Source organism: Archocentrus centrarchus, unplaced genomic scaffold (genome assembly GCF_007364275.1).
Source record: "Archocentrus centrarchus isolate MPI-CPG fArcCen1 unplaced genomic scaffold, fArcCen1 scaffold_24_ctg1, whole genome shotgun sequence".
Classification (NCBI taxonomy): domain Eukaryota; kingdom Metazoa; phylum Chordata; class Actinopteri; order Cichliformes; family Cichlidae; genus Archocentrus; species Archocentrus centrarchus.
This window is the reverse complement of record NW_022060254.1, coordinates 1,515,609-1,536,984: the sequence shown is the minus strand read 5'-3', so window position 1 is coordinate 1,536,984 and position 21,376 is coordinate 1,515,609. Positions and strand designations below refer to the sequence as shown.

Below are 21,376 nucleotides of genomic sequence, written 5' to 3'. Positions count from 1 at the left end.
ATTAACAATGCAAAGACTCACAAATGCAAAAGTGCTGTGTTTTCATCACCTTTATTAATTTTACTTGATATTAAAAGCGGTCCAATTTGAACAGGATTTTAGACAAGGAAGTAAGAGGCAGTTACATTACAGTGTCTGTGGCGTGATCCGCTTAACAGTCCGAGAAGGTTCTTCAGGTAGTGGTGACTGCGAGGCCTCTACAGCACGACTGTATTACACCTCGGCTGAACATTTTACAACCTGCAAAAGTGTCGCTTCAGCTTCAGTAGTACTGCGTGTTTTAGTGTTAGAAATCTAAATTAAATGTAAAATAAATATTTACTATCAAACGGTGTCGATCCCTTTTTAAGTAGCTTAACACGTTCTCTGAATATAACACTGTGGAGGTCCGGGGGAAACACTTTAACCATCATAACAATGGAAAGAATATTGTAAATACTTTGTTACAAATACATGCTTGGAGCAAATAAAATCACTTTAAATCATCAGAGGAAACACAGACACAACAAAGTAAACTTTTTAGAGTCTTGTTTTTTTCTATATGGTGAAAACTGATTAAATCTGCATTAAAGTACACACAGTGAATGAGAGCTGTGGGGCGCAAGTGTCAGATTTGTTTTCAATCAAGTGGAAAAATGCTGGGTGTGAAATACTGAAAATGCTTATAAAGCCCCCCCATGTACGAAGAAGTCTTTATATTTATCAGATCCACACCGTGTGACTCCTTTGCTCACCCGAGTTCTAACTTTACGCCAAACTTCACTGAACTTTTTGAGTGAAACCCCCTCGGCAAAAAAACACTAAAATGAGAAGTGTTCCATAAAATATGTTCACTCGTATCAGGACATGAACAAACTTTACATACAGCGGGCTTAAAAAGTTGGGTTTCAGGGTGATATTCAAACAATCAAGATTCTAATAACTGCAAAAAAAAAAAAAAGTTTTTATTCACATATGATACAGTGAGAGAAGGACTGATGAACTCAAACTATTTTTAAATCTCTTTGAGAAATACAGTCCATTTCTTTACAATATACTTCATGATCAATTAATTGATTTAATGTGGACTTCCCCCCCCCAAGTTAAAGTGTAATTCTTACATTCCAGATTTTGGGTTTACACTCAGTGTGTAATCCCAAAAGTTTGTTTGTTTTTATCATAATTTTCACAGAGCTCCTCCTCCAGGATATGTTTTGGTAGTCACATGTAGGTTACAACACCAGCGCACATACACCACAACAAAGAGAACTTGTAGCTGGAGCCCCGTTTTAGCTTCAGATGAATTCTGTAATGTATTTTTGTGTCCTACAAAGACCGGATTTCCCATCTTTTCAAGTGTAGTCAAACTGTGACAATTTTAGTGTAATTACTGTACTTTAAGCATGTACTATACCATGTGGGTATTTAAATCTATTCTTTAAAGAGGACCCTTTTTTTTTCCACTTAAACAGACTAATAAAACAACAGAATTTCAGTTACCAAAACTGGCATATTCTGTACCAATCAATAAGCCTTAATACTAATCAAATGTTCTATTAGAAATGGTTCAAGCATTAACACAGGAGAGATCTATTTCGCTGACTCAAATTAGCAATGGTGAGGTCTAGCAGATGCTTATCGGCTCCAGCTGCCAGTGTCGACACACCTGTTAAAGAGGCCACACCCATAATTCAACTCGCCAGGTAGATGAGTAATTTAAAAACACCCCAAGATGCACTCAGAGAAACTACAGTCCGCTTCTGCCTTTAATTTTTCAGCTCCAGAGCTTGCACCTTAGTTTCTCCAGTAACAAAGTCTCTCAGTTCAGACTTTTGAGCTCCTGTCTCCTTAGTGCCTCCTTCCTGAAAGCCCCCTTTTTATTGGCTGTTTTCTGGAAGGCTGCTGACAGCTAGCACCCAGTGGTTGGGAGCTGCACTGCTCTAACAAGTTGATCCACTCAGCAAAAAGGAGGAAAACAAAAAAACATAAACTTAGTCTTCAGAGTAACTGGTAGAAGAAAATGAGGAAACGTGTAACTAACAGATCCCCTTTAAACAGAAAAAGTCAACTCTGTGTTTTCAGTCGTCTAATCTCATCAGAGACGTTCTGATCAAAGAATAATGAAGTTTCATTACCTGGTGCCACAGACACAATTCAGTCAGCACCACAAAATATGTAGCAGTCTGTTAATCAGTATGATGCCATGGGTCATCCAACCATGATGTTAGGAGAGCTACAAAGTAACAGCAATATTCTCAAACACTTCCATTACTTTAGTTCATGAGTAGAGAAGTAAGTCATCGTGCTAAACAGTTGAAGTGATCCCTTCTTTCATTCTGAATGCGTTTTGAATTTGGGGTATATTTAGCTCACTGTTCCTATCACAGCAATATACAGAAATATCCACAAAGCAACAAGAACTTTTGTTTCATTTAAAAACAATGCAGATTCCTTTGCGACCTACAGCGCCTCAGTCACGCACAACCTATGGGAAGGTGCCTGAAGCAAGGGCTTAACTGTGAGAACCATGAAGCTCAGTTCCTTCTATTTCAGTCCTAGGTGATGGGCCTTAATTTCCACAGTGAAAAATACAGATCTAATATCAAAAAGATTTATCAAAACTCCTACTCTGTACCTATCAAAACCGGAGCATTGCAACAATCTGCATATCGTCCGTTTTTAACGATGCTCTCAGTCTTTTTACAGTAGTCACAGTGTTTATGTACAAAGCATTTCACATATTAGTGCCTTGGGAAAAAAAGGTGCTGGTTCAGTGAAGGAAATGGTGCAGTGATCAGTGATGTTCTCCCAGAGCTCCCTGACAGCGTTTTCAGGGAGATGTGTTCAAAGTTGGAGCTGATTATGGGGGGAAAAAAAAAAAGGAGAAAACATATCATGAATCATTTCTGTTTTTAATATCATCTTTTTAAAATCTTCTTAAATTTGGTTGAAATCAAATGGTTACCTTAAAGGCTGCTCGAGCATTAGGTAAAGAAACTAGAAAAGAGAAGACAGGAAATGGCATTTAGTAAAAAACTGTGATTCAATATTCTGATCACTAACAAGGCTCCAGCACTCCTGTGGTGATCAATTTTAGACGGGACAGGGAAGGACGGCAGGTAATAAGAAAGTTGAGGGTTAGGTTGCAGGGTCGTGGTCTAAACTAACAGACAGACAGAGGAGACTTTACAGGGATTACAAGTTAAGTCTGAGCAAATACACAGAGTCAGTGTACAAGCAGTGTACACTGACTCTTGTACACACCTTAATATCTCTTTGACATGCTAGTAAGCTATGAGCCAGCTCACCTGCTCAGCCCGTCTGGAGCAGATTATGTGTTTATTCCCGGGTTGGGTCTCCACCACTTACATGTGGACCAGCTTTTATGCTCCAAGCAGCTTGAACAACGTACCAAATCAAATTGTGTGTATCTGTACTTTTTAGTAGTCTAGTTCCTGGTGTCAATTATCAGTCTTTTTAACTTCTGCTTATTATTTTATTTCCAGTGGTTTTTATTGGTTTGAACTTTTTTACATGGCTTTTATGCCATTGCTGTGCCCAGTCTAGAGGCAGTTCAATGCATTTCCATCAATAAAAGACATGCTGGTTGGAACCACTGACTTCAGTGTCAAACAAACAGCTCGTCGACATGTTAGGCAAATTTCTGCTTCTAGTCCGATGTTGCGTGTAGAACGTAGGATATTTTGGCTCTGTGACGTATATTGCACATTCACTTACAAGCCAAAATTTGCCAATCCTGTTTTGTTTGAGATCCAGTGATGTGGCTTCACTGGACTGCACTGCTGATGACTCCCAATTATTGTTTTTGTTACACAGTGCAGCTGTCCATGGCGCACAGCAAGATCGACATCATTTGAGCTTCGACCCAAGCTTTGCTGAATGTTGTGGGCACCACACTGAATGAAAACCTAACTTAATATTAGCTTTGGTTAATGACTGTGCAGACCTGTACACTAACACATCACTCTCATAATTCCTCAGCAATAAAACAGCATTCAGATGCAGCTATAAGGTTTTTACAAAAGCAGTTTGTGGGTCTCTGAAGTAGGTATGTAAGTGGTGTGTGCAGCTTGGCACAACACCAGCCAAGGTTTAGGAGAAACTCACCTATGACTGCTGGCTAACGCTACATGTGCAGTCCAGGACCCCTGATTTTCCTGTTGCAATATGTATTTATGCAAAAATACACTGAAAGTTATATGGAAGAAAGGCTGTCATGATATCAGGATTATTTCTATATTTATTCATAATTATTGTGGCCAAACTTGCTAGAGATAATGATATTAAGACATCTACTGAAATTTCAAGGGAAAAAAATGGATTAATCATGGTGTTGTTATGTGTATTGTCAAAAGCATATCAGTATTTCATTCTGAACTATTAAAGCTATTAACACTGGGATATCTCTTCCTATTTGCCTGCTTTGATACATATTAGCTTGCCAGTCACTTTCAAATTTAGAGCTACTTCTGTTAGCACAGAACCTCAGGTAGTAAGTGTGCTACAAGCATCACGTTAGGGAGCATTGCACACAAATTAATTACATTTTGGAAAGAAATTTCATATTACATTAAACTTATTTGCTAACCTACTGCTAACTACAAGCTCTAAGTGGCTAGCTAACACAGCCAAACACTAAAGTAACAGGAAACGCTGCATGGAGAGCAAAGGGAGCCAGGTTTGTGTTCATATCAAATACTGGACTGTCTCACGTCATACACTTCAGTGTTAAGTTGAAATAATTAATAAAGCTATGATTTGCTGGCTGTTGGTGGGGGTTAGGTGAGTATGTCCAAACTTTTAGACTGGTACTGTAGGTATTTGTAGCACCAGTGTCTACTGCCAGGTTCACTGAACCTTCATATTTCTTTAAAACCAGTTCATTATGTAACCATAACAAAAACTGCAGTGGCACATTCTTGCTTCCACACAACACTGTAAGGGTGAAATAACTACACCCCCCCCCCAGCTCCACATGGACCTTAAATAGAAAACAGCACAACACCAAACAAATCATCCACAGCAATGAGAAACAGAAATGACCAAATGGATCCATCACACCCACCGGTGACAAACACACATGCAGTATGTGTGTGTGTGTCTGTCTCATGAGTAGTAAGCCGATGCTTTCTTGCTGGAGTATGGTGGGAGTCGACGCATGGAGAGAGAGGGGGGCACCCTGATGAAGCATGGAGGAGGAAGAATGAGGTGTGAGATGAGTTTTAGCATTGCGATGATAAAGCTCAATAACCCTTAACTCCCCTCACCAGCCAGGCAATGACTCAGAAGCTTAAAACGCTTCTTAAAATGAGGAAAAGCATTGTTTCATCTTCAATGTTAGACTTTCCTTCTGTAAGGACAGCTTGTTTCAACAGTCCACAGAGCTTTATTGTTTATGAATATAATTTTATTCTGTCACTTTCTATTCTGATGTCATCTTCTACCGTTTTGAAGCTTAAGAGTCCCCTCACCATGTCACAGTGTTTTGAAAGCATCAGGATCAACTTGGGGTTCAGCATCAGGCCCAAGGATACTTTGGCATGCAGACTGGAGCAGCCAGGGATCAAACCACCAACCTTCCGGTTAGTAGATGACCTGCTCTACCTACTGAGCCACAGATAAGATGATAAGCAGCATGCCCAACATATGAACGTTGCAAAAATGAAGGAAACGGCGTATATGAATGTTACCCTTCTGTTATAGAAAGAAAAACCTACAATGGTCACTGAAACAACTTGAAACTAACAAAAGTAATAAATAAAAATGTACTGAAAATTAATAAAAGTCAGACATTGCTTTTGAATTGTGCTTCAACAGAATTATTTTAAAAAGTAAACTTTTAAAAAACTGGCCTGGACAAAAATGATGGCACCCTTAGCTGCACAACCTGTAATTTCTGTAACTCTCAATGAAACCTCTGCAGCTGTCAACAGGTATTTTGCTGCAATCCTCGTGCGCAAACTGCTCTAGCTGTCTCAGGTTTGAAGGCTGCCTTCTCCAGACTGCATGTTTCAGCTCCGTTCACAGATGTTCAATAAGGTTTAGATCAGGGCTCATAGAAGCAAAATTCAGGATAGTCCAGCGTTTTGGTCTTAGCCATTCCTGGGTGTTTATATTATCCTGTTGGAGGTCCCGTGATCTGTGACTGAGACAAAACTTATGCAGCACATTTAGCTCCAGAATGCCTCGATAGTCTTGAGATTTAATTGCACCCTGCACAGAAGCAGCAAAGCAGCTCCAGAACATAACCAAGCCTCCTCCATGTTTCACAGTAGGCACAGTGTTCATTTCTTTGTATGCTTCATTTTTGCATCTGTGAACATAAAGCTGAGGTGACTTGCCACAAAGCTCCAGTTTTGTCTCATCTGTTCCAAGGACATTCTCCCAGAAGTTTTGTGCTTGTCAATATGCATTTTGGCACATTTTTTATGATTTCCTTTCAATAGTGGTGTCCGCCTTAGTCGTCTTCCAGTAAGTCCACTTTGGCTCGGATGGTGCCATCTGAGGCTGATGTACCTTGACCTTGGAGTTCACCTCTTGGAAGTTGTTCTGAGCTCTTTGATTACATTCGTATCATCCATCTCTTCAATTTGCAGCCACATCCAGAGATGTCAGCTACAGGCCCGTGGACCTTAAACCTCTGAGTAATATGTGCATCTGTAGTCACAGGAACATCAAGCTGCTTGGAGATGGTCTTGTAGCCTTTACCTTGAACGTGCTTGTCAATACTTGTCTTTCCCATCTCCTGAGACAGCTCTGTCCTTATATTTCTGTGGTCCATGTTCAGTGTGGTACACACCATGATACCAAACAGCACAGCGACAACTTTTCACCCTTTAACTAGGAAGACTGACTGATAAGAAGTTAATAATTCAAAAGCAATGTCTGATTTTCTTTAGTTAATTTTCAGTACATTTTTATTTAATATTACTTTTGTCAATTTGAAGTTATTTCAGTGGTCATTGTGGGTGTTTCTACCAACTATTTTCTCCACATAATCTCAGTCTCAGTAATACTGAGACTGAACTTAACATGGAACACTGGAGGTAAAGGGAAGAATAGAATTCAAATAGAAGACACATCCTAGACTCCAGTACAGAAAGTTGTACAAAGAACATCTGCATTTTACAAAGGTTGCCGCTAATTATGCTAATTTGCCCTGCTTATTAAATCTGCCCTATAGTCATTCATTTTTCTTGACCAAATTGCAACTGCAACTTTCAAATTTTCAAACTGCAACAATAATTTACGAATATAATCGCCAACAAAGTGTAGTCTGAACCCAGCATGAGATACAGATCCACTGCAAAATTATCAATAGATGTTTTAGAGATAGTAAAATAGGTGTGCTAACCTTTTGTTCTTATAAATATGATGATGCTGATTGGCTGCACAGGTTAATAACTTGTGAACACAAAACCATGAAATCTCTTTCATTGTGTGGACACAATTCACACCTGCAGTATATGTCCAGGCTTTATATCAGATAATTGTTTTAGAGCCAAATATAACTTGGATTATTGTCTTGCTATGATTTATTTTAAGAATTTTAAAATTTATTGATTTTTTTAAAGATTTATTTTAAGAATTGAGAGTATTTTCATATAAAATATTAAATAATATAAAAAGATGGGTTCATATTTGAACCCAACCCCAATCTCATTGTACATTTTGTATAATGACAATGAAGGTATTCTATTCTATTCTATTCTACCAGTACTCTATTTTCCTTTATTGATACAGTAATACACTACATACACGAGTTGTACTTAAAAGGGAAATCGAGGTAGAGAAACATAACAATTCCAAAAGTTGGGACATTGTGTAAAATGTAAATAAAAAACAAAATACGACTTGCAAATCTCATAAACCCATATTTTGTTCACAATAGAACGTAAAAAACCTATCAAATCTTTAAACTGTGAAAGTTTACTAGTTCATGAAAAATATTGGCTCATATTAAATTTGATGGCAGCAACACATCTCAGCAAAGTTGGGATGAGGGCAACAAAAGCCTGGAAGAGTAAGTGGTATTAAAAAGCAACAGCTAGAAGAGCAATTAACTAGATTACTTGGCGACAGGTCAGTAACATGATTGGGTATAAGAAAAGCAGCTTAGCGAGAGAAGTTTCTCAGAAGTAAAGATCTGCAGAGGCTGTGAAGAATTTCACAATAACATTCCTCAAGGTAAAATTGTAAAGACTTAACATCTTATCTACAGTAAAAAATATCATGAAAAGATTCTAAGAATCTGGAGAAATCTCTGTGTGCAAGGGACAAAGCCAAAAATCAATACTGGGCCCTCGGGCAGCACTGCATTAAAAAAAACAGGCGCTATTCAACCATGGAAATCACTGCATGGGATTAGGAACACTTCCAGAAATCTGTGAACAGAGCTCGATGTGCTATCCACAAATACAGGTTAAAGCTCAAGCAAAGAAGAAACGCCCCCATCTTCTCTGGTCCAAAGCTCATGTACTTAGGCAAAGTGGAACACTGTTCTGTGGTCAGACAGATCAAAATCTGAAATTATTTTAAGAAAATCTAAACGCTGCATCATCTGGACTAAAGAAGAGAGGCTTGCACATCTAGAAAGTCACCATGAATGCTGAAAGGTATATCCAGGTTTTAGAGCAACATATGCTCCCATTCAGATTTTTCAGGTAAGGATTTGCATATTTCAGTAAGACAAAGATAAACCACATACTGCAACTATTCAAAGAGCATGGCTTTGTAATAGAAGAATTTTTTTTTTTTTTTTTACATGAATTGCCCTGCCTGTAGTCCACACCCTTCACCAACTGAAAACCTTTGGCACTTCATGAAACAAACATTACTGCAAAGATGACCCGGGACTGTTGAGCAGCTAGAATCCTTGTCCTGTTCATACAAGAACGGGACTACATTCCTATGCAGAAGCCCAGCAACTGGTCACACTGGTAAAAGCATGGCCCTGCCCCACTTTTTTGATATGTGTTGCCATCAAGTTTTCTTCTTAAAAATGGTACATTTTCTCAGTGTAAACATTTTATATGTTTTCTATGTTCTACTGTGAATAAAATATATGTCTGAGTTTTGCAAATCATTGCATTCTGTTTTTATTTGCATTTTACACAGCATCCCAACTTTTTTTGGAATTGGGGTTGTACATGCTGATACTGACATACACTATATTGCCAAAAGGTATTCAATCACCCATCCAAATCATTGAATTCAGGTGTTCTAATCAAGCACCCATGGAAACTGCTTCTACAGATTTTTGTGAATGAATGGGCAACCCTCAGGAGCTCAGTGAATTCCAGTGTGGTACAGACCAACTAGTCCAGTGATGAAATCTCCTTGCTACAAAATATTCCACAGTCAACTGTTAGTGGTATCTCGGGGTCTTGTTCACGAGTGAGGGAAGGAGGGAAGTGAGAGATTGACAGATTGGAGCTGCAGCTGTAGTGACGTGGATGCTGGACCAGGCTGTTGTGGTGAAGAGAGAGCTGAGCGTGAAAGTGAAGCACTTGATTTACAGGTTGATCTACATCCCTACCTCACCTATGGTCATGAGTTCCCATCAAAGGCAAATGAGCTCCCTTTGAAGGGTGGCTGGCCTCTCCCTTAGAGATAGGGTGAAGAGTGCAGTCATTCGAGAGCTGCTACTCCTCCGCATCAAAACGAGCCAGTTGAGGTAGTTCGGGCATCTGACTAGGATGCCTCTGAGCGCCTCTTGGGTGAGGTGTTCTGGGCATGTCCTACCGGGAGGAGGCCCTGGGGTAGATCCAGAACATGCTGGAGAGATTTTATCTCTTGGCTGGCCTGGGAATGCCCCAGTGTTTCCTCAAATAACCTGGAGAAGGTGGCTGAGGAGAGAGAGGTCTGAGTCTCTCTCTGCTTAGGCTGCTGCTCCCATGACCCGGCCCGAATAAACAGAAGAAAATGGTTGGATAGAGATTATGGTGTGGGGTTGTTCTTCAGGAGTTGGTCTTGGCCTCTTAGTTCCAGTGAAAGGAACTCTTAATGCTTCAGGATACCAAGACATTTTGGACAATTTCATGCTCCCAACTTTGTGGGAACAGTTTGGGGATGGCCCCTTCCTGTTCCAACATGACTGCACACCAGTGCACAAAGCAGGTCCATAAAGACAGGTGAGCAAGTCTGGTGTGGAAGAACTGGCCTAGCCTGCACAGAGTCCTTTTTTTTTTTTTTTTAAGATATTTTTTTGGCCTTATTCAATAGATCAACAGTGGAGCTAGACAGGAAAGCGGGGAGGAGAAATGGGGGAAGACACGCGGCAAATGGCAACAGGCCGGGACTTGAACCTGCGCCGGCCGCACAGCCAAGGGGCACACATGGTCGCCTGCTCACGCCTTGAGCTACCCTGGTGTCCAGCCTGCACAGGGTCCTGACCTCAACCTGATAGAACACCTTTGGGATGAATTAGAGTGGAGACTGTGAGCCAGGCCTTCTCGTTCAACATCAGTGTCTGACCTCACAAATGTGCTTCTGAAAGAATGGTAAAAAATTCCCATAAACACTCCTAAACTTGTGGAAGGTCTTCCCAGAAGAACTGTTATAGTTGCAAAGGGTGGTTCGAGAATACTTTTGGCAATATAGTGTATCTGTGATAAACTCACTGCTCAATTGCAAAATAAAGCCCAACCAATACATTGGCCGATATCAACTATTTGCAAATAATTTTCACTTACTGGCTGATAAATGAAAATTCAAAAAATAAAGAAGATGTGGGAGAGACACCCCTAAAACATGTTACTAGTATTGGTGTTGCATATTCTAGTCACCAGATGGCACTCTGCAACTACCCTGTTGGTAACACACCTGCTTGGAGTGCCACAAACACAACCATCTGATCCAAGCAGAGCTGGGCAGAGTATGAATATGTAATCCACAACTTGTATGACAATAAAACAATTGTACTTTTAACCTGCATTGGCATATTATCTTCGTAAAGACACAATAAATAACTACACATAACAAATGTTAGTTTTTTGGTGTCTGAAAGAAAAATACATAAATATCGGCCAACTTCTCAGATTTTTAAATCAAATATTGGTATCAGTCTTAAAAATCCTATATTGGTTGGAGTCTAATTGCAAATCAACTGAAGTGTGCCTCAAAGTTTTTTTCCCTAAAAGTTCCTTAAGTGAAGCAGTAAAAATTAAAACAATTTTCTCACCAGCTGGCCCGCACAGCCTCGATGTCACTCACTAAGTTTTGAGCCAAACAAATCCCAAAAATCTGTGGATGAAAGAAAAAAAACAAGACCTGTTGGAAACCAAAAGGATAAAATGGGATGATGTGCTTTCTCCACACCCCAACACTTTATAAAAAAAGATGTGCATGGAACTGACTTGCAGTAGTGCAACTCCAATGAAGATTCCCGCCACCAAGGTCAGATTGTCCTGTAGCCACTTCTCAAATTGCGGCACGCAACCTTTGACATTGATGTAGTCCTTCTGCTCCGAGTCCTACACAAAATATATATGCCTGTCATTACTTTCATTTCAAAGATTCAGGCTTTTTTATGAGAAGTCATTTTGATTCAGTGCTTAAAGAGCTTTCCTTTTGTCTGTGGTTAACAAATTGTCAGTTTTTACCCAGTGGTATTTTAAACTGTCTGAAATAAAATGTTTCCCAGATAATAAGTATTAGCATCAGAGAGAGAAATTAACTATGATGGTACATTTTTAGAAGAAAGCTGTTAACAAGTAGTGGGAGCAGAAAGGAAAATATAGGGTCTGAGTGACTGAGTCAAGTGGTTACTTACTGGTTTGGCTCGAATGTCATAGCCACACTGAGTGTTGATTACATCCTCCTAAAGGCAAAAAGAATAAACCTGTCTAAAAGTGAAAAGGTCCACTTTGCTGGTGAAGTATCAAATCACGGTGCTCACTAACCAACTGCTAGTGTAATTCAGAGATAGTGTAACTATACTGGAGGTGATGAACAACAAAAACAAACTGATATTTTTAGAGTGAGGAAATCGTACCGCTGGGTCTTTGGTGCAGCAGGAGAAGGGAACGCCACACTTTTCCCGACTAGGATTTCCATCAGTACAGTTAAAATAGATGTTCAGGTTCCAATCATCTGCTCCAAAGGCACCGCAACACTCCCACTACAGTCAGGCACAGGAAGAGACATGTGACATGCTTCTGTTGATAGGATTCCAAATTTTCTGTTATTAGACTTGCAGACTTTTTTTAAGGTAGCGTAAGGACAGAAAAATAGAAATAAAAGAAGTGGACGCTATTGGCCACCTTCCCTAAATGACCTCAGCCACAATGAGACCATGTGACTTCATGTAAATCAGATGAACTTCAAATACAGAAACACAAACTTCTGGCTTCTGTTTTACTATTCACTGCTTCACTGTAAATAAAAAAAAATCCAGTTTACAGTGTGCACAGCTGTAAACTGGATTAAAGCTCAGTCCTTTTGTATAGACAGGTTCATGGACAGCAGAGATTCATGAATGCAGCGACAGTGTTACAATGACAGAACAATAAACAGCCTGAACGCAGGCTTATAATATGAAGCAGGATTAGGTCATTAATGAGGCAACTTCAAGTTTAACACTTGATTTGAGTTTCACTGGCACAAAGGTGGTTCACTTCTTACTGAGGTGTACACCAACTCCTACAGACCAATCAATTCCCTGGAAAATAGTATCATGTTTCCTTGAAAAGCCCATTAAGTTCAGTGTACAAATAGCAGGAGGATCTACAGCGCTGCTCTCAGGTTTTCACTTCCTTTGTAAAATATGCTGCTCTGCTGCCAGTAGACCTGTCCATATCAGTGATCGGTCACATGCTGCAAACTCTGCCTCTTCTATGTGAATGTGCTGAAAGCTAAATCAGAAAACCCAGGATGGAGTCACTGATTTGATAACCAAATTAATCAGCTTAGCCTGTCTGCTGATGACTGAGTAAGTGAAGCCAGATACAGAAAAAATATCCTGGGTGTGCTGAACTTGCTCAGCAGTACAAGGCCTGGCTCGCCAAAACACAACAATGGTTTAGACTGACAGAAACTTTTTACAAAAATGTTAATTATACACATTACCCAGAAATGAACCAATCCATCATTTGGTCATCCTGTAATATGGAATGCAAATGGCAAGTGCAACTCAAAAGTGCTCCAGCAACAGCTGGTGGAGTTAATTGTTTACTTTTTGTCCACCACACTGTAATATGACATTTTAATATCATGTAAAAATTCATACTGGTATTATCGTGGACAATATGATACACTGAAAAAGATTCAGGTAAGCAGAATTGGGATGAATAATATCTGTGAAAGTCTCGGCTGTAAATGAACAAGTTTCCTAATGATTCCTCTGAACTTACATATTCCTGAGTGAAATCGATGAGGTTCTGTAGATCAATGTCATCCCGATATGCCCGGATGTTGTTGTTGATGAACAGATTGAGCTGGTCTTTAATCCAGTCCTTGAAGACAAACGCAAGAACTCCCGTTGTCAACTCCAGGAAGAAGATGATTCCAAGAAACACGGAGAACTAAAGCAGGAAGGATAAAAGGACAGAAAATTTACACACACAGAGAGGTCTTTGCATACAAATTTTTTAGCATTCATACATTTTTGGAACTTACAAACTTGAGTAGGAACGTGTTTTCTCGCAGTGCTCCAATGCATCCGGCAAAGCCCAGAATGAACATAACTCCCCCAACCACCATGAAGAGCCAGACGGGGTCCAGACCCCCCAGATCTGTGATAGATGAGATGTTCGACAGAACCCCCTGGAGAGGAGCAACATAGCACAACACAGTCTGAGTCAGCACATTTGCCAAAAGGGCCACAATGTCATAAAGTGCAGTGAAAACAGGCAAGCTTCAGACCAAGAACGCAGGACTCAGGATCCATGACAGAAAACGCAGCTTTAATACTGAAGATTCAAACAGAACACAAACAGAACTGGACTGGAACTAGGAGTCAGACTAGGAACAGAACACAGCAGTGTATATGAGAGACGATGTGACAGAAAACAGAGGAAAAGGAGACACAAGGAGCGCTGGAGTCAGAATAAAAGAAGATAGTCCAGGGCTTTGGCTAGGGCTGCTCAATTATGGAAAAAAATGCATGGGAGGAACCGATGATGCTGAACAGAACAATCATGATCATTGTGGGATGTGTCGCCCAACACGTAGTTACATTTCTTGGGAGGTGCACGTCAGGCTACGGCGTATTTCCCACTCAATAATTAACGGTAATTAACACATAATGCACCTGCACAAGCATAAGTGCTGGCAACATCGCTGGCTACTTACGTAGGTTACATTGTAGGCCCCGCAAAGACTTAGCGCTGCAGCATAAATGAGGGCTTAGAGTATACGGAGCGTAATATGACAAAAATAATTTTAATAATAGTTTTTTGTCGATTACACTGTTTTTGTGATTGTTTGGAGCCAAAATCAAAATCATAATTTGATTAACTACACAGCCCTAGGGTTGGCCTAGCCAAGGAACAAGACGGAGGATACGAAACAGTTCTGGGTAAATGGTAAATGGACTAGTTCTTATATAGCGCTTTTCTACTCAGTATGAGCACTCAAAGCGCTTATACAACCTGTGCATTCACCCATGCACTCCCATTCATACAAGCACTTCCATTTTTATGAAGCTAAGTGCTTTTTAATTAACTAACATTCACACGCATTCTTACTCCGACAGAACGGTCGGAGAGCAACTTGGGGTTAAGTATCTTGCCCAAGGATACATTGGCATGTAGCCTGGAGTAGCCAGGATTTGAACCGCTGACCTTCCGATCAGTAGGTGACCTGCTCTACCTACTGAGCTACAGCCACCCCAGCGGTGGAAGCAATGTAGTTCAGGAGGCCGGCTGGATGGCCAGCAGCAGATGTGAAGCAGGTCTAGGGGCCAAATACATGGTCAGCAGTGGAGATGGAGAGACCCTGGGGGCCGAATGCATGGGCAGTGGTGGAAGCGAAGCACCTTAGAGGCCAGCAGTGAAGACAAAGCAGCTCTGGAGGTCAGCTGACTGGCCAACGATGGAAACAGAAAAGTTCAGGAGGCCAACCATGGCTTTGGAGAACCTCAGGTTGCTTGGCAGGAGGCCAACAACTCAGAAGAAGTCCTTCAGGTGGCTTTGCGGGTGGCTGACAACAGCGATATCCTTCTCAGGACTGACGTCAACAGAGGCAATGGGACACCTCTGACACTGGACCCTTGGACTCGGGTTCAGGCAGCTTGGGGACCACAGGCTCAGACTCAGGTTTAAGTTCAGGTATAGACAGTTTGGGCTTGCGTTAAAACAGCTTGGGCTCCGGACGCTCTGGTTCAGGCAGTGTGCTGCAGTTCAGGCTCTGGACTTTCAGGCGGAGCGGGACACTGCAGCTCCTTAGGCTCACTTTGGATGCTACAGCAGCTTTGACTTCGGACTCTTGGGATGCTGCAGCTCTGAAGCAAGTTGCTCAGGATTCTCAGGATGTCAGAGCTGCTCAGCAGGATCTACCAGCACTGGCTGGGGATGCGCAAGGCCCACCACCACCAGTCCTGACACAGGATCAACAGGATTTTCAGGACGTACAGGGCTCACAGGCAACTCTTCTGGCAACTAGAGCTGCTCAGTAGGACGTGTGGCCATCTCTAATGACTGGGGCTGCTCAGCAGGGAACGCAGCCAATTCCAGGAACTGAAGCTGAATCCTGGCTGTCCTCACCCTGGGAACAAGTGCAGGTCACGGGATTGGCTGAGCCTGAACCACAACTACCCTGGGAACAGGAATGGGGGCATGGACAGGTTGGGCTCCAACCCCCTCCCCAACCCTAGGAACAAGGACAGGTACAGGGTGCTCAGGCACAGGGAAGACCTCCACTGAAGCAACAGTCTCTGCTTTTACTGGCTGGACAACATAAGAAATGGTCTATGATGGGGCAGACTGAGAAACACAAATTGTTTTTGCCAAAGCAGGCTTAAATTCAGATGTTCTGGGGGCCAGGAGCACAATTAGCAGTCTTTGACTGGGCGGGCTGAGAGTCACAAAGAACAGTCCCTGACTTGGCCGGCCGGGAAAACAGAGAACACAGTCTCAATACTTGCCGGTGGGGAAACGGTGAACTCAGTCTTGTTTGCTGGCATTGAAACAAAACACAGAATTGAGTTTACTGACTCAGAAACACAACATGAGGGTTTCATATTGCAGGTTCAGAAGCACAACAGGAAAAGTCACTATTAGCCGACTCCGAAACGCAACACAAAATGTCCTTTTTAACCAGCTCATGAACAGAACATCAAGTTTTATATTTTGCCATCTCAAAAACAGAGCACAGAGCTTTACTACTATTAGCCCGCTCTGAAACTTGGAAAACGGTCTTATCAAAAGCCGCCTGTTACGCCCTTCTGCAAACTCTACACTCTTTGCAATGCCAGGGAAAGAGTTTTCAGGTGCTGCCTTTGCCTTTGACTACAGGTTAAGATTGGGATAAAGGCATGCCCGAGGTCAGCTCTGGAGAGTCACCACTTCTTGCTCTTCTCTCTAGGTAGCAACTGTTTTATCAAGTAATTTAAAATAAAACCCATTTTTCTTACAACTCTGGTGTCAGTCTCTACCTTATGTTGCGGCTTTTGAGCCAGGTTGTAACACAGGAAAAGAAATGAATCAGTCTCAGAGGGTGCCAGTTCAGGCAGAGCATAAGCAGCAGGGAATAAAACAGTCTTACACAGCGTGGAGGTGCTTTCTGATGGCCCAGTGCTGGCACACATGGACAGAGCATGTAGCATTGAGAGGCTGGGGCTCTGCTGGGCTCACAGCTTCAGAGAGCCAGGGTAACAGAAGGCAGCATAGGGCAATGCAGGGCACGCAGTGTCGACAAGCTGAGACTGTTCAGGGCTCGTACTGTCAGCAGTGAGAGTCTGCCGATTCCACTGTCAGGATCCATCCATCCATCCATCCATCCATTTTCTTCCGCTTATCCGGGGCCGGGTCGCGGGGGCAGAAGCCTAAGCAGAGAAGCCCAAGCTTCCCTCTCCCCAGCCACCTCCTCCAGCCCATCCGGAGGGACCCCAAGGCGTTCCCAGGCCAGCCGAGATACACAATCTCTCCAGCGTGTCCTGGGTCTACCACGGGGCCTCCTCCCGTCAGGATCCATGCTTCCTATTATGAAGAGCATAATGCAGTAACAGCCATGTACAGGTAGGCTGCAGTTAGGCCGAGAAGCAGGCTTTCTGCAGTGGCTGAGGATTTCCAGCAAGATGTGGAAACTATGAAGTCTTTGAAAAATTCTGGCAAATGATCTTTCATAGATGTTCCTGGAGTTGGCCATTAGGGAAAAGGTCATGTCAAGGTCAGCAATAGCTAACCGTATGGAGTGTGGGAGGAGCGAGGACCCAAGAGCTGAACTCAGAAGCAGGCTGACAGGGGTAACAAAAAACAAGCCTTTATTTAGTGGCTGATGGCTGGAGAGCATAAACACGGAACATGAATGGAAAACAATATAGACACTGAAAAATTAAACAACTAGGGACCTAAACTGGGAAGACTCTAAGCAAAGAAACACAGGGAGCTTGGACCACTGGAGCTGGGGACATACACAGGGACATACACTGCCATGTCAAACAAGACTCTGACAAGACACAGTAAGAGCCTGAGACAATAAATACACAGAGGGATAATGAGGGAACAGGCAACAGGAGGGAGCACAGCTGAAAGTAATCACAAAAGAGGAGACAAGGAAGTAAAACTAAAGTCTACAATCTTGCATGACTGGCTTGGCAGACAAGATAATCATCCCATTTTAATATGAAGCCTTACGTGGACTGATGGATAACACAGTCTATGCAGCAGCAAATATTATACCAGATATAGGAACTGTTTATATTTAGAATTCATTTGTACTACACAGGTTTTACAGGGTTTACATGTGTTTTGTCATGTGACTCTGCCCCATCCAGTTTGTGACATGGAAACATCATGGAGGAAAAGTCAGACACTGAGCTGACCGTGCAACTTAAGCAGTTTGTACCAAATTAAAATGCAGTGCCCGTTGTTGGGGCACATTCTTGGCTTCAGTAAAGACAACATCAAACAAAAAGAGGACAGCTGAAAACTGTGCAAAAAATAGTTTGCACAAACACAGGTAATACCACCAATTTGTTACAAGACTTGGAGCGCAACCATATTACCAAAAGAAAGATCTCAGCTTTGCAGTGGCAGTGGGTAGGCGCTCGCCTTGCAGCCAGAGGGTTGCCAGTTTGAGCCCCTGTCCCTGCGCTGCGTTGTGTCCTTGGGCAAGACACTTAAACCACATTGCCTAACGGTAGCGCCGGTCTCTGGCTGCGTGACCGCAGATGCTCATCTCTGGATGAGTGATCTGGAACGGTCATTTGGTTGTGTGCCTTGTGCGCACAATGACAATAAATCTAACATCTATTTGAGGACATTTACAGTACAAACTTAATGAACTATGAGGGTAGGAACACACAGAAGAATTGTTCATTATTTGACTAAATCATGATTTTGACTTGCAGTCATATCACCCAGCTTGGATGGATGGAAAAGTTATTTGTGGTAACCAAAGGGGCAACAGAAAGCAAACATTATCTATGTATTCATTATGATTTTAAGTCCCACATTCCCACAACTTTTGTTTTCCTGCTATTAGGCTCCATGTTTGCAAACAACACCTTCCTGCTTTTGGTGAATAAATAAATGAATCTTAAGATTACACTGGATTTATTATTACACCTTTTGAATCACACAGGCTTGCCTATTCCATTGTTAATAACAAATTATACTGCAGCCTCAATTGGAAGAGGCAGCAACATGAAAATTATAACGGTAAATTTGACACTGAATTGAAGAGGCATTAGAATCATATTGGTCTTTAATGATGTCAATTAATTAAAACATTTCACACATTAATACCTACTCACCTTCTCACTCCACGCCCACAGTCCAATTCCAACTAAAGCCATCCCCAGCAGCTGCAAAACACCAATCACATCTTATTAAAGAGAAGACGTATGGAAGCAGAATGGGAATCTCACAGGAGCATCTATTTAAAGACAATTTGGTACATACAATAGCCTAACAGCCCCCTAAGATTGCTCTGTTACTGAAAACCTACTGAACCCTTACCCCAAAACTGAGGCGCACACCAAACCCTGCATGAGTGCCTTCACTTTTTAAAACACACTAGGCCTGTGTCGTTCATCAACTATAAGCAGTGTGCTTTTACTGTTGGTGTGCAGTGTGTTTGTGTGTGTATGTATTATGAATGTGTCTGCTCCAGCAGAAGCCTGGAGCTTGAGGCGCTCAGCTGTCATTAGTTGACTACAAAAAGCCGATTAGCTTTGTGCTGTGGACTAAGCTGCAGCTGCTTTTATCTGGACATTGCAGGACCAGCACAGTGACAATATGACCCCAACAGCTGAGTATGAATATAAACTGACAGATAAAGGACCCAGAATAAGCAGTGAGGATGATGATGAGTCAGGCCTTCCTCGTTATTGGAGCGATACTAACACAATAGAGCAGATAATAACTAAACGAATAAAAGCTTCTTACCCAAAACAGGATGTTGAATCCGAAAATAAAGTATTTGATGCAGCAGCTGACTTCGTGGCCTTTGTAATGATTCCCCGACATGTTTGAGCATCATCAGCGCGGCGTTTCGCTACGGAAAAAAAAAACACGGCCTGCTTCACAGGATCTGCGCTGTGCGAGAGGGAACGGGTCCGGCGCTCGGGGGATGCATGTCACTGCTTCAAGTGTCCCCTTCAGATCCGCACAGGGGGCATGACGGAAGGACGGACGCGCTCACACACAGGCCGCGCTAAAACAAACAAACAAACAAACAAACAAACAAACAAAACACGACCTCCAATTCAACACCGCGGAATACAATGATCCTCCGCTTCTCTGGACAATTTCAGCCTACAGGAGACGGTGGCGATGCTACGGGTAGCCGTCAGTGATTGGCTGGAAAAACACGTCAAAGACAGGGAGCTCCACCAATCGCATCCAAGGAATCCTGAGGCACTTCCGGTGTCGTCTGTTGAACGGTATTCGATCATCCCAAGTGATATCAGCCCCGTGCCGAGCACGAGACCCCGTCGGAATCAGCTGATTGTTTTGTACAGTCACTCGTATATTTAACGAGGCTATGCACATTTTTACTTCGGTCACATGAAAACGTTCCAGGTAACAGGCCCTAGAAGTATTTTGCTAACATTTTTGAGACCTCATGACTTCTTCACAGCAGGAGGTAACATATGAAAACTTCAGGGCTGAAAAACACCTTTAACTCTTCGTAATGTCCTCCCCATTACTATACACCTTTTGTCCTCTGAGGTCAAAATGACCCTGCATGGTTTAAACAACTAAGCCAATCGCAGGAAGTAAACTCAAAATTACAGGAGACAACTAACAAAACAAAAAAAAATAAAAAAAAACTGAAAAAACAAAAAATAAACAAATATAGAGACAAGGAAAACTAACTGAACACGACAGAAAGAAACACTGAGGAGGATGGAATAGTAAGGAAATCAAACAGCATCAGGACTATTGAAAAGTACCACACATACAGTAGATGGCACACACATGCTAACCAGGGCTGCTGGTGCAGAAGCAATATTTATAATCTGGGCAATGGTTGTACTTTTTCACCAAACAACCTACAGATTTTTTAAAGCTCGGTTTAATTGAATGGAACAAAGCTGTGATGGCCTCTAGGTCTGTGTTACTGGCTTCAAAGAGGTCAGCATGGGATCGCTATTGGTTTATTACAATCTGGCTTTGGCTGCAGGGAGTTTAATCGTTTCTCCAGTTGTATTGTAAAAGCTTATTCTATGGCTATTTTTTTGCAAGATGTCATCTTACTACACATATTATTTGTGAAAGCACTAACTGTACGTGTATGCAGATCCGTGATGTTTTGTGTTGGGTGCTGATTCTTCTGATTCCCACCTGGACTGAGTTTATGGCATCAGCTAACCGCACATATTGACAAGTTGAGAAAACCCTGTTTTTATTGCATGATTATCAATACTGCACATGTTGCTCATGACATCAGCAAAAGGTAGCTTTCAAATTCAAAATTAAAGTTAGCCCTCAGACAAGACACACAAAATCAGAAGCACAAACCAAATAACTGTCTCTTAGACAGTAGAAAAAGGAATTTTGGTTTGATCTTTGGTCATATTTATTACGAAATCTGTTTAACACCTGCCTAAGCATTGTTGCAGATCATCTACACCCTTTCATGGGAACTGTATTCCCTGATGCGCCCTGCCACAAAGCAAAAATGGTTCAGGAATGCTTTGAGGAGCACAACAGTGGGATCTGTGGGAAGTGCTGGAGAAACAAGTCTGATCCACGGAGGCCCCACCTCA

At 41.9% G+C, this 21,376-nt stretch overlaps 1 protein-coding gene across 2 annotated transcripts; it reads right to left on the bottom strand.

Moving 5' to 3' along the window:
- Positions 1-35: 35 nt before the first annotated feature.
- On the bottom strand, positions 36-19,912 carry tspan5a (tetraspanin 5a). 2 transcript variants are annotated; one of them, XM_030723172.1, is made up of 11 exons: positions 19,551-19,912; positions 18,917-18,967; positions 13,618-13,764; positions 13,353-13,523; positions 11,996-12,121; positions 11,774-11,821; positions 11,358-11,474; positions 11,183-11,244; positions 5,066-5,179; positions 2,945-2,976; positions 36-2,835 (listed from the first exon to the last, which is right to left on the bottom strand). In XM_030723172.1, exons 1-9 carry the CDS (start codon positions 19,629-19,631, stop codon positions 5,107-5,109), a joined length of 876 nt encoding a protein of 291 aa, XP_030579032.1. In that variant the 5' UTR covers positions 19,632-19,912; the 3' UTR covers positions 36-2,835; positions 2,945-2,976; positions 5,066-5,106. The 2 variants fall into 2 exon arrangements, with proteins under 2 accessions (XP_030579032.1, XP_030579033.1); XM_030723173.1 differs by lacking the exon at positions 5,066-5,179 and having other exon boundaries at positions 19,551-19,911.
- Between the last annotated feature and the right edge of the window lie 1,464 nt (positions 19,913-21,376).

Coding starts and splice junctions, on each gene's coding strand:
- tspan5a (XM_030723172.1), bottom strand. CDS start 19,631: ATGTCGGGGAATCATTACAAAGGCCACGAAGTCAGCTGCTGCATCAAA. Junction 11,245..11,357: donor TTGGAGTTGCACTACTGCAA/GTCAGTTCCATG, acceptor TTTCATCCACAG/ATTTTTGGGATTTGTTTGGC. Junction 5,180..11,182: donor GAGGCTGTGCGGGCCAGCTG/GTGAGAAAATTG, acceptor ATGCTTCATCAG/GGTGCCCCCCTCTCTCTCCA.